Genomic DNA, 13832 nt, shown 5'->3' with positions numbered 1-13832 from the left:
CTCGCGGTCTCGCTCATCTACTTCAATTTGCTAGTAGCCACTTTTCAGATCGATAGAGGAGAAATACTTTGCGCGCCTCAGCCTGTCCAGAGAATCGTCGACACGAGGCAACGGGTACACGTCTTTCTTTGTGACGTTGTTTAGCTTCCGGTAGTCAACACAAAACCGAAGCGTGCCATCTTTCTTTTTAATGAGCACGACTAGCGATGACCAGGGGCTGCATGAAGGCTGTATTACGCTGTCTTGCAGCATTTCCTTCACCCGCGTTTGAATGGCATGTCGTTCGGTCGGAACACGATAAGGCTGTTGCCGTATGGGGTGCGCGTCGTCATAGGTGATGATACGGTGTTTCGTAATCGCCGTTTGACGTATCTTCGACGACCGTGCAAAGCAAGAGTGAAACTCGAGCAACAGCTCGCGCAGGGGTTGTTCGTTGTCTTCAGAAAGCGTTGGGCTAATGTCGACGTTGCGTAGAGGTGCTTCAGCAGTGCCCATTGCCTCGGAAACAAAACATTGAGTGACATCGGCGATTGGGTACGGCGTAGGCGATGACAGTACCGGGGAAAAGGTGGCGGTGTTCGTAGCTGAAGTTCGTGACAAAACGTCACAGTGGCCATCACGGAGATCAATAAGGCTTCTTGCTACGCAAACACCTTGAGAAAGCAGGAGAGAGTGATTGCTTTCTGCGACCGCTTCACCGTGTAAGAGTCTGTCACATGCCACTTGAACCTCGACACTTGCACGCTGTGGAAACGTGACAGCGTCGTCGATGACACGAAGAGGTGCTTGAGGGTGGAAGGTGTTGATCGTCGCTGCGGTGCTCTTTGTCGAAAAAGTGATGAGGCGTTTTCGAATCTCGATGATAGCTCTATGCTCCCTAAGAAAGTCCATGCCGATGATTAGGTCTCGAGAACACTGAGGGAGAATGCTCAAGCTGGCAACAAACGTGGACCCGCGAATCTCTATTCGTGCCGTGCACATGCCGAGTGGTGTGACGATGTGCCCGCCAGCTGTACGAACTGGCGTTCGATTCCAAGGCGTCGTCACTTTCTTTAGTGGGGTGGCCAGTTTTTCGCTGATTATTGAATAATCCGCTCCAGTGTCCACTAAAGCAGTCAATTCACGACCGTCGAGCAATACAGGAATGTCCCAAGGAAATTTTTCTTCCGTAATCAGCAGGTACTGTCGTGGTCGATGTATCGTCGGTCCGCGTACGCGTCAGCAGGGGTCCTTGAGCAGGTCCAGACTGAGCGGCCTCGCCCCCGAAGGCCGCTGTGGTTAGTTTTCCCGGCGTGGGCTGGTCGACCGACCCTGCACCACGCTTGAATACGTACGGCGAGTCGGAGAAAATCGCCGCAGCGAAGGGGATCGTGACTGGTGTCGAGCTGATGAGGATCCGCACTGCTGGGCAACGTATTCTTCAATTGCAGGAGGACGCTGGCCGAACCTAGGTCGCGGCGAGTTTGCTGGGAATCCGCGTAGTCTGAGCTCTCGATATGAGCACTGTCGGTAGACATGCCCAGCTTCGCCACAGTGAGAGCAAAGGGGACGACGATCAGGTGCCCGCCACACGTCTGATTTTCTTGGGGCCTGCCGGTTGTCGTGGTAATACGATGCCGCTTGGTCGGGCTGTAGTATGTCCGGGACCACGGTGCGAAACGGGGAGGAAGGTGGGGCGGGTTGCCGCAAAGCTTGCGAATACGACATACGGGGGCTGTCAGGTCTTAGCGGTTGAGCTTCTGTGTTGAAGGGTGGTTCTCTTAGCGCATGCTGGACTTCGTCACGGACAACGCTGGACAAAGAGCTGAGCGTCGGCTGTAAAGGTATCGACAGCTTCTGGAGTTCTTCGCGGATTATGGAACGGATGAGCTCTCGAAAGAAATCGACGTGGCCCCCGAGAGCTCCGAAGAAGTTCGTAGGTGAGGCAGCGTTCACTTGGCGTTCGTATGATGGTCCCCGCTGCCGAAGAGTCTGTTCCATGGTGACAGCCTCGGAAAGAAATTCTGACACAGTCTTGGGAGGACTGCGCACGAGACCGCCGAACAGCTGCTCTTTCACTCCGCGCATCAGGTACTGCACCTTCTTTTCTTCCGACATGCTGGGGTCGGCTCGTCGAAAGAGACGCGTCATGTCCTCAACATGCATTGCGACACCTTCGTTCGGCATTTGTATACGGGACTGGAGATCACGCTCAGCTCGTTCTCGGCGATCAGGGCTCGCATACGTCTCAAAAAGACGGCGTTTGAATTCTTCCCATGAAGTTAGGGTATCTGCACGGTTCTCGTACCAAACACGTGCGCCATCGTTGAGGCTGAAATATATGTTTTTCAGTTTGTCTGCGTCGTGCCACTTGTTGAACGAGGCAACACGTTCATAGTGCATCAGCCAATCTTCAACATCCTCATGCATGGCACCGTGGAAGGGATTCGGCATTCGCAGATGGATTAGCGCACAATGAATCGGCGTACTGCCTTCCATACCGGTTGGGATGGTCGGAGCTGCCATTGTCTCTGGGAGGAGTCCAAACTCAGGGGCTTGTCCACGGATCCTTCTGCTGGCGCGGTGTACAGGACTGGAGCTCCTGCTGCTCGGAGGGGTTTGGTGCATAGATTAGATTACCCCGCACCTCCACCAGTTTGTCAAGTGCTAAGGCAAGTGCAAGCAACAGTATGAGCAGCCAGACACGAAGGAACGGTTCTCCAGCTGGCGCGGGATCTTCGTCTTCGTCGTTCTTGCTGGGCACCCAATGATGATTGTTTGCGGGCTCAAAACACCAGGTGGCAATATCTTGGGCGTCTCCTTTCCCCAGACCTAACGTGGACTCGCCACATCAGTGAAATTGTGAAATCCGCTAATCAAGTACTAGGATTCCTTCGCCGTAACCTCATGCTTGCACCCCCATCAGTCAAACTCTTTGCTTACAAGACTTTCGTATTACCCAAATTAGAATATGCTGTTCTTTTTCGACCCCCACCAACCCAACTTTACTAAAACCCTGGAATCAATTCAAGACTGCGCCACTAGATTTGTTCTTGGCGATTATTCCTATCATGCTAGCATCTCGACCCTAAAAATTGGAGGACGCTTAAGCTTCACCTTTAAGAGAAGAACGCGATAGCGTTATCGGGACCCGTTCGCATCGCATTGTTCGCATACGGCAAGTAGGCTTCATTCACTGCAACACTAAACGTGAGAAAGCCAGCTTACAAAGACCAAGCTTACACCGATCCGCCCTTAAAGCCGGCTTTACTTTTAAACAGAAATGCATTGCTGGAAAGATGTTTTTCCAGGGGCAATATAAGTGGTCTTGTATTAAAATGTGAAGGTCCTAGCACCTTTTTAAAATTTTATTAATTGTTTGCTATTGCCCCGACGCGCGCGTGTCCAAAACGTAGGCGAATTACGCAGGCGAATTAGCAGGTGAAGTCCCAGTTTGACCTGCCTAGGATGCGAGCGCCATCTGGATTGTTGCTGAATGACCATCAGTTTCGCAAGTAAAGTACCCGAACGCATGGCTGTAGGTCTGGTAGAAATGCTGGAAAAGGGGTTTGTGTTTGAGTTCCCTCGTAGCAGAATTAGATTTTCTCGTACATTCAAACTACAATTCGACGCTGATTAGTAAACAACCCGACGGCAAATCCGACGCCAATTGGTAAACTACTTTACCATTTTTCTGACGGATTTCACTGTGAGAAATTCAATTTTTTGTTCACCAAAACCTTGCACCACGTCGAGGGCCTACGCGGTCGATGTGGTCGGGGCTGATTTTCTCCGCCACCCGCCGACATTGCACGCCGACGATGGTTGCCGACGCCGGATTTTCTGCAACATGGGGCCCTTAACGCCGTCACATTAAAACACAATTTGAAGCTGAAACGCTTGCCTCACGCCGCAAGATTGCATGCTTATGTCTGTGCCACAAATGTTTTCATACCCCATCCCGTCCAATGCACTGCGCTTCGTGTGACTCAACTACCCGAACGCCATTCACCCTGAACACAACCACCTCTCAGCTTTTTTTTTTTTTTTTTTCGTACAGCAAAATACTCGAACGATTTTCCCAGCCAAATTGCCATGATGACCGACAGTCTGCTCTTCAAAGACTCCATGATTAATGACGATGCCCACCCCTCGTGTAATGCCCTCAGGCCTTTGAGGTATGCATAAAATAAGTCTGGCCCCACAAATACTGCCTAAATTTAGTGACTCCAAAAACAAAACCTATTATACCTCATTATTCCTGACATGAAGAGACTATTGAGAAGGCAAAGCACCGCAGATAGGTTTGGGAAGAACCTTCTGTGTGAGTTAACCAACTTGAGGTAGTTAAGGTGGTGAGGCGGGCTAGTTGGTTGCTGGATGTCACATTCATGTTTGCAGCACAGATTTGAACACTGCATCATCATCAGCCTATGTTTATGTCCACTGCAGGAGGAAGGCCTCTCCCTGCGATCTCCAATTACCCCTGTCTTCCGCTAGCTGATTCCAACTTGCGCCTGCAAATTTCCTAACTTCATCACTTCACCTAGTTTTCTGCCGTCCTCGACTGCGCTTCCCTTCTCTTGGTATCCATTCTGTAACTCTAATGGTCTACCAGTTATCCATCTTATGCATTACATGGCCTGCCCAGCTCCATTTTTGCTCCAATGTCAACTAAAATATCGGCTATCCCCGTTTGCTCTCTGATCCACACCGCTCTCTTTCTCTCTTAACATTAGGCCTAACATTTTCGTTCCATCGCTCTTTGTGCAGTCCTTAACTTGTTCTTGAGCTTCTTTGTTAACCTCCAAGTTTCTGCCCCATATGTTAGCACCGGTAGAATGCAGTAATTGTACACTTTTCTTTTCAATGACAGTGGTAAGCTCCCAGTCAGTATTTGGCAATGCCTGCAGTATGTACTCCCACCCACTTTTATTCTTCTGCAAGTTTCTTTCTTATGATCAGGGTCCCCTGTGAGTAATTGACCTAGATAAACGTACTCCTTTACAGACTCTAGAGGCTGACTGGCGATCCTTGTTCGTGGCGCTCCCGTGGGTGCTGCAATGTTTGATCATGTGGTGACGCGTCCATTGCTTGCCTCAGCTGCCTCCGCGTTTACAATGCAAGCGCGTGACGCCGGTGCAGCACAACAAGCCTCTGTTTCGATGCATATCGTGGACGGTAGCTGTGTGCACCACGCGAAGCTTTGACCACAGCTTTCGAGTGCATGCAAGTGCTTTCAGAGTTCATTACGCCTTGTCCAAACAGCGCGAGCAGCGTATACGGTGCTTGTACTAAAACCGGGGCTAGAAATGTATTCCAAGCTGGGTCCAAACTTTCCGCTTATGAATTAAATTGGGATCAGTGTGCTCCTCGTTCTTAATTTGGCAAACATTTTGAAGCAGCGGCTTGTCATGTTGATGACTCGGTAAGGTTCCTCGGTGTGGCCACTATCTGATTGTTTGTTTTCAACCTAATTGCTCACGGGTGTGCTCTGCTGCGATATATTTGTTCTTGCTGCGTACAAAGCATGGAATGTAAGTGTTCTGTACTTTTGCGGTAGCTTGTAGCAAAGACGTGTTAGCGCTAGTCCCTCGCTTACTCTGTGGACAGTCACAAAACGTTCAGCTTCAAACATTCGTGTCTTGTTAGTGTAGTCGCCGTCACTCATGCTTCAGCACATTGTTTCAAGTGTGCGGCCATTCACTTAGTGATACATTGGCGATAGGGTGGGCCTAAGTTTGCGTGCAAGTAGGCGTGGATGTGTGTAGAAAACGTGCAAGAAGCTTACTATGACAGTAAGTGGCACTACTTCCTTTTGTAACGAGCGGTACTCCCTCTTAAGTGCCGACGTTCCGGAGTTTAAGTCCTTTCTTTAGAGGTTAGCTATACAGCGCTGGCGGATGAATTATCGTTTTTGATCCTCGGAGGAAAGCTGTGCATTGCGAAAGGCGGCAACACAGCTGGGTAGTCCTTATGTAGCAGCGGTGACATATGTTGATTTCATTCCTTAATATGTGAATCACTAATTTTGCTGCGAACTACCGCACACGTCTTCCCTTTATAGTTATACATTTTGCAGCATGAATTGGGCACAGTGCATTAGCGAACACACAGTTTGCATTTCCGACAGCTGATCGCACAGTAGCAGGGCAAAAGCAGTAATAGTTTGTTATTCGTGCGCATTCGCTGAGGCAACGTATGGCGCTCTGCCGAAAGCGCCATCTCGTTCCTCTAGAGCAAATTGCTCCGCGAAAAGGGTCAATTGCACATTATGTTCGTCTTCTGCATATTTGAACACTTACACAGAAGCAAACAAGTAGACTGGAGCAGCGCTCGTCCAGTCTACTTGTTTGCTTCTGTGTAAGTGTTCCAAGACCGTGCTGCAAGCACGAATGCAAGATACAGCTCAAGGCAGGCCCAGGTAGTGTTTTATTTTTATTAATGAAATCTATTGCGACGAATCGCCCGTACAAGAATATCATACTGTTAGGAAGCTTAATCTCAAAACTAAAAGTAGAAACCTATTAATGAACTAGTATTTAAAAAATCACATAATTTACATACTGCGATTTTTACTGAACATAATTACTAAAAGATCAGTGCTTTCCTCAAATAGTCAAGGCCTTCAGCAAAAGGCCTCCCCCCCCCCCCCCCTCAAAAAAATATTCTTGACTATGGACCTGGCTCAAGGTAATTCTTCTGGACCCCTCTGGATGCAGGGGGCTTTCAACACAGCCTAACTTTGGGATGAGTTTGGACGCAGCCCAGTCGGCACTAATGATATGGCCCTAGTACTGGACATGTGGTTTCAAGAAATCGTATTTAGATAACTTTAGTTGCAGTCCTGTGGTTTTCAGGCAGTCCAATACTTGGCACACATTTACCTAATTCTCTTTGTCATTAGCTTCTGTGATCAGGATATCATAAAAGTACACTGTGACAGGGTCTAGCTCAAGCAGGAGATATTCCATTTCTCGCTAAAATAGAGCCAATGTTGGTGAAACACCAAACGGCAGTCTTGGCAGTCGTGTCACTGACAGGGATGTCACAGCATGGCGATGTACGTAGTGCACTTGCAGTATATACATCACTCTCTGGTGGGAAGCATGGCGCCCGTGAGGAGAAGGGCAAATGGTTTGAAATTTCCGCGGGGCATAGCGACTTGGCAGGCACGATCGTAGGTAAGCACAAAATGGCCCGACCTGTGCCCCTTGGGCGAGCTGGTTGCATTTCTGGCAAGGAATGACTGAAGGTCATCAGTGGTACACATTGCATTTTCGAGCAGTGCCATGGACAAGCCTGGTTTAGTCTCGGGGCTTAGTCATGCTTTTGGCAGGTGGCAGCATAGAATGCACGAGACAGCGCAAGCAGAAACAAAATTATTCTTTCTGAGGAGGTAAAACATGTAGGCAAGTAAGGCTTTTAAATATAATTTGTGCTTTTTAGGTCAGAATTCGAGATTATTGACTGGCATGTGGTGGGTTAAGCCTTTACGGGGTTATACTTCAGTGATGTTTGCTCATATGGTAAACTGTGTTTTGCTAATGACAAAAATGCTTACTGAAAATTACATAAATGAAGTGTGGTTCTCTTTTCCGAGCCGGCAAACTTTGGCATTCTGCGCCACGCTTTGCAGCATAATGAAGACATTCTTGTTCCACTCGACGTCATTTTTGGGCCGCCATTGAGTATTCACAGTCAGAAAATGGGCGGGCTTGTTGTTTTGTCACCAGGTGGTGTTGCAGCAGAAGAGGCCCATATGGAAACAAGCCGTGCCTAGCAGATGGATGAATGGAGCTGCGTGTGTGGCTGGAAGGTGGGCCGCAGCGGGTGGTGTGCGGCGTGACCGAAGCCACCACTTGCCAGGATGTGGTGTACGCTCTGGCACAGGCGACCGCACAGACGGGCCGCTTTGCTCTTGTCGAGCGCAGCCGCCGCTCTGAGCGCCCCCTGGCACCCTCGGACCGGCCGCTGCGGCTGCTCGCCCGCTGGGGACGCTGCGCGTCAGACGTCCACTTCCTGCTGAGGCGCTGCGGTCCAACCAGCACGGGGCCCAAGGCTGGCAGCACGTGAGTCTATTGGAAAAAGGGGGAGCGAAAGATTGACTAGTTCACAGCTCCATAATAAATTTCAGGGCAATGACAGCACTTCACTTCACACGTGTACGCACTAGAGAATAAGAACGTGCAGGTAATGAGCAGTGCATAACAGTATGTCTAAAGAAAATGAAGCGCAAACGTTTTTCAAAAAATTTAGCAACCTGCATACTGTACAAATACAATTAGATACAAAATCTCCGAATCGGAACACTCATAATAATTTAAAAAAAGATACGAAAGGACTACATGCAAGAGAGAGAAATACAGTTCAGATCAACCTAATGTGGTAGCACACTGGCATTGATATTGCACTGCTAAGCCCAAGAGTGCAGGATCAAATCCCGGCTGCATTTTGATGGGGACAAAATGCAAAAACGCCCCTGTACTGTGCATTTCAGCAGCAATAGGGACGAATTACAACAAATGATTGCGGACCTTAAAAAGTGTAAGAGTGGGGTTGAAGATTAATATGCAAAAGACAATGTTCAATAGTCTGGCAGGGGACCAAGAATTTAGAATTGCCAATGAGCCTTTAGAGTCTGTAAAGGAGTTTGTCTAGGTCAGTTACTCACAGGGGACCCTGATCACGAGAAGGAAGTTTACAGAAGAATAAAATTGGGGTTGGAGTGCATTCGGCAGGCGTTGCCAAATCCTGACTGGGAGCTTATCACTGTCATTGAAAAGAAAAGTGTACAATCATTGCATTCTACCGATGTTAACATATGGGGCGGAGACTTGGAAGTGAACAAAGAAGCTCGAGGAAAAGTTAAGGACAGCCCAAAGAATAACGGAATGAAAAATGTTAGGCGTAACGTTAAGAGACAGGAAGAGAGCGGTGTGGATCAGAGAGCAAATGGGGATAACCAATATTCTAATTGACATTAAGAGAAAAAAATGCAGCTGGGGGCAGGAGATGGACTATTAGAGTTACAGAATGGGTGCCAAGAGAAGGGAAGCACAGTCGAGGACGGCAGAAAAATATGTAGGGTGATGAAATTTGCAGGTAGAAATTGAAATCGGATAGCGCAAGACAGGGGTAACTGGAGAGGCCTTCGTCCTGCAGTGGACATAAATATAGGCTGATGATGATGGTTGTGCACGTTAAAGAACCCTAGATTAATCCAGAGTCTCTCACTAGGGGTATCAAGCGCACGCTAGGAGGTCCTTCCTGCTTCTCTTAAGCCGGATGGCAAACGAGGGCTTGCTCCAGTTCAGTCTCTGCTTCCCGGGACCAACAAAGCAGTTTGAATTATCTGTCAGTTTGAATTAAACAATTTCAAATTACTGGAATTAATTAATTAGCTAAATTTCCAACAGAAGGCTGATTTCAATTATTTGATACCACTGATGTCGAGTCATTTCAACTGAGAAGCTTGTAAATCAGGAATAAAGTAAAAGTGATTGTACAGTCGAATCCACTTATATTGATACCGGTTTTAACAATATATCGGTTATAACAATGAGAAGCATTGTCAACTTTTGTATGGTTTCTATGGTGAAATAACCCGCTTAGCACAATGCCCCCAGGCCACATTTTCGGTTACACTTATAACAATGTTCAAGTGTCACGAAAATTTCATTACTTTAACCAGGCTGCAGGCCACATTTTCGGTTACACTTATAACAATGTTCAAGTGTCACGAAAATTTCATTACTTTAACCAGGCTGCATGAAAAAAATCAAAATAGGGGGATGGCAGAGCTGTTGTGAGAAAACTATAGTGGCAGGGAGGCCAGTGTCCCTCCCCATCCGGCTGCTGATTGTGTTGACTAGTTCTGCTTCCTGCGAGCTCTGGTCACTTGCAACAAGTTGCAGCTGTCGGCATTCAAGAATGGCACTGCTATTGACCCTTTTCGCGGAGCAGTTTGTTCTCGAGAAACGAGATGGCGCTTTCGGCGGCGCACCGTACGTTGCCTCAGCGAAAGCGCACAAATATGAAACTATTGCTGCCTCTGCGATGAGTTGTCGGAAATGCAACTGGGTTTTCGCTCAAGCATTGTGCTCCATTCTTGCTGTAAAATGTGGAGCGGTGGATCGAAAACGTCTGCAGTACAGTATAGAGCACTTATAACGTAACCACTTATAGTACAGGACCGCGTATAGTACGGTCCTTTCAGACTCCCGTTAATTTTCCCATAGCACTCCATGTATACGCATACCGCTTACAGTGCAGCCGCGTGAGCCGAAATACCGGTTATAATGCGGCTTCTGCGGGCAAATCTCGCCGGCAAGGGCGGTAGCGAGCACGCTTCTCAATGAGATGCGCCCACCGATGGGAGAGGAGACCAACCAGGGCGATGCGGAGGAGGAGCATGAGACGTGGAGCATGAGTTCTAGGGCGATAAAATCGTCGCCGCGCGCCGTATGTGCGAGTGAATGCACAGCAGAGAGCAAACGCGACTTCTATCGCGCCAAAGGCCATGGGGGCACAGAACTCCCATACAAACTTAGAGAAAGGAAACTGTACCTTCCACAGTGCAACGAAAATAAGCGTAGCGGTGGCGTTGTGAACTAAAGTATGCGACCGAGAGATGGCGTTGGCAGAATCGAAACTAATATCATCATCATTACGTAGTGAGCAATATGGCCGCTACGGTAGTGGTTCGTAGGGCTGGTCGCGCTGCTCGCTCGCTGGTTTGGGGCGTTTTGTTACCGCTTTCGGGGAGGTATTCGTGTGTACTGTACTCTAACATGACTACAGATATCTTCATTATGTCGCCAGGTGACCGAGAGGCCTCAACTGGCAATAAAACACTTCAAACAAGTAAGCTTACATTGTTTATTGTCAATGGTGAATGAGGCAGTACATGCTCACAATTTTCGTACAGCTCAGGTGGACTTAATGTTGTCCGTCACTGAGTTTACAACATACAGAAACACAGATAACGATCTATTTATTGGGACCCAAAGCTGAAATCGAGCGAAGTTTTCTCATCGTGTTCGGCGTGCGTAAAGCAGGGAGAACGAAGGTTCAGACAGTGATATACCCTCGTACTTGTATTGCGTACAGTGCTGCTTGACGTTTTATATTCTCTGCGTTCGGCGATTTCAGCTAGATTAAAGGAACACAAAAAATTGCTCGGCAAAAATGTACTGTCAGCAAGATAAGCTCGAGCTGCAATGTCTCATTGCTCTCATAACACATTGGCGAGAGGCACGAAGTGTAGGGGGGGGGGGGTTATGCTAAATTTTACAACACATTTTCTGCTCTTGATATTTTTCTGCTGCACATATAGTGTTCAGGTGCGGCAGCAAAGGCTTTGACACAAGTGGAATACTTGTAAGGCAACCAAGGAACGTTATGGAGACAGCAGTGCTTACAAGGACTTCTGGAAATATTGTGTGAATAAACAAGGACACTAAATCAACATATAAGCGAGCCCAATTAATGCTCACACATCCTTGGAAAATGGAATTTGTGGTTTCATGTTGAAAAAGAATCTCGGTATATGTATTCAAACACAGCAAAGAGGTTGCAAGGAGATGAACACTTCAGTTGAGTAACAGGTGAGCAAGGGAAGCCTCAGCTTGGAGCCAGCGTTTGACCAAGCAAACATATTTGTGAGGGCCGAGACGAAGACAAGTTCCCACGCTGAGGTTTCCCTTGCTCGTTCACTGTTCATTAGCTGAATGTTAAGCTGAACTTACTCTGCGAGTACATTTCAAAATATTTTTGGGAGCACACTGTGCGCAGGTTTTGTCATGTGCTGTTTGAAGAGAAAGAAAATTTGCTTTTAATGATTTCTCAAGTATGTGAAGTGTGAAATAGGCTGGCCGGTTTTGTGAGCTTGCCTTTTCTAGCTATCTCTTATGGTGCAGTACTAGCCTAGTTATTGATTTCATGCAAACTGTATATGAGCCTTTTGTAGTAAACAAATGTAAAATCATGCGCATTTCCAGATCTAATTCTAATCCTAGCGCTTGCCATGCTAACGTTCCCTTAGATTTTGTCATGTCATATAAATATCTCGGTGTACACATTACAAATAACTTAAATTGGACCAATAATATAGATTACGTCATTAGCAGTGCTAATCACATGCTCGGGTACTTATGGCGCAACTTTTCCAAAGCACTGTCTACTTTAGAACTACAGCTTTACAAGACTAATTCGCTGGAAACTTGAATATGCATCTGCAATATGGGATGCCAGTCGCATTAATCTTATTACTTCACTTGAACTAGTACACAGTAACTCTACTCGTTTCATTATTTCTAATTATAACCATACCGCGAGTATAACTTCAATGTAAACTGGCCTAGCACTCATTCCACTAGCTAATCGCCGCAAAGTCGGCCATCATAAAATTTTCTGTCACACCACACTTCATGACGACTTCATACTGCGGCCTCAGTGCATTTCAAACTGAGTCGATCATCGCAGTAAGGTAGGAATTGATTCATGTAACACATTGTATAATCAGGAGAATCATTGTTACAAGAACTCACTGCACTTGTTTGTTTTACTCTACTACTTTGTAACCACTCTCCTCTTTAATGCCTGTGCCCCTGAGGGTACTTTAAGCAAAAAATAAAATGAAGAGTGACTGCCAGAGTTTCAGTCAATATGAAGTGTCATTTCCTTAAAATTGCATTAAGTGCTTTTGATCATTTTAAAATTCTTTGCATTTTCATGTATCAAATTATCGTTGTGAGGGAGCATGTGATACTTTGTGGTACTAATGCCCGTCAAATTGATTTGCAAAAAGCAGATGACAGAGTTTGTGCATTAGCAAGTAGGAGCTTGCTACATTGTTTCTGTTCTGGTCGTCATGGCTATATTGATTGCAAAAGAAACACGTTGGGACTCAACATGTTACTTCTCCGATTGTCATAAAGCGCCCTTAAAAGCAACTAAGCTTGTATGTCAAATTTCTCATTCCCGCTCAGTATGATACAGAACTGTAGACTGCTGTTTTCCTAATAGGGCTCACACCTCTCTATCTGGTAAACTTCCAAACATTTCATAGTGAGGCACGTAGTTCAAGAGGACCTGTTGTCAATATGGTGACAGTTCAGCATCTTGTGGCTTAGCGTAGGCAGCTTGCAGACCAATAATCTCTCTTTTGTCCGTCTTCCTGAAAAGAGAAATGACAAAGCCATGACACACATGCAAGCAAAAAATGGGGAAACAGAAGTTAGTCCCATAAATGAAGAAAAATCACGGTTCTAGTTGAAGTGTTCAGAAACATACCTTGTGAGGATTCTGGCCCTTGATGTTACTTCCAGTGGAGACACGTTCACGGTTGACTTCTATGTTCAGAGACAATAGAGTCCAAAGCGATGACTCCAAATATGAGCAGCGTCTTGGAGGCTGGAGTCGAAAGAGCCTCAATTACTATGGTGGAAGTGTGCGTGAGTTTGTGATTCATGTATGACAGAGAACAGTGCACGAAACACTCCATGACAGAAAAACGCACAAACACACACACACACAACACTGGTTTGAGTGTGCATTTCTTTCAGTGGTGTCCTTGTGCGGGCTGTGCTTAGTCAAGTCTCGATTAGATGACAATTGTTTCTGCCAGATACTAGTAATAAACAGTCATTTTATTATGTCTCAAATGCAGTTAATCTAACTGTATCACCGGAAGTACACTTGTCACTAATGTGCAGTGAATTTATCGCGGTGTATCATTTATGCAGAAACAGCCAAAACTTTATTATTTATGCAGTACTCAGGTTAGCAATTTTAGCAACTTGGCAAAGTAGCAAGAGCCTCGTTTGAATTGCTTTGGAAGAGCAATAACT

General features: G+C 46.7%; 1 protein-coding gene across 2 annotated transcripts in view; it reads left to right on the top strand.

Moving 5' to 3' along the window:
* The window catches only part of LOC119451019 (ras association domain-containing protein 8), an 86931-nt gene that overhangs the window by 15321 nt on the left and 57778 nt on the right, over positions 1-13832 (top strand). For both annotated transcript variants that reach the window (XM_049666775.1, XM_037714455.2), the window contains exon 2: positions 7716-8051. In XM_049666775.1, coding sequence (XP_049522732.1) covers positions 7774-8051 — 278 coding nt within the window. In that variant the 5' untranslated portion in view covers positions 7716-7773. The remainder of the gene's footprint in view (positions 1-7715; positions 8052-13832) is intronic.

This window comes from Dermacentor silvarum, chromosome 4 (genome assembly GCF_013339745.2).
Source record: "Dermacentor silvarum isolate Dsil-2018 chromosome 4, BIME_Dsil_1.4, whole genome shotgun sequence".
Lineage (NCBI taxonomy): Eukaryota > Metazoa > Arthropoda > Arachnida > Ixodida > Ixodidae > Dermacentor > Dermacentor silvarum.
This window is presented reverse-complemented; position numbering and strand designations above follow the sequence as displayed.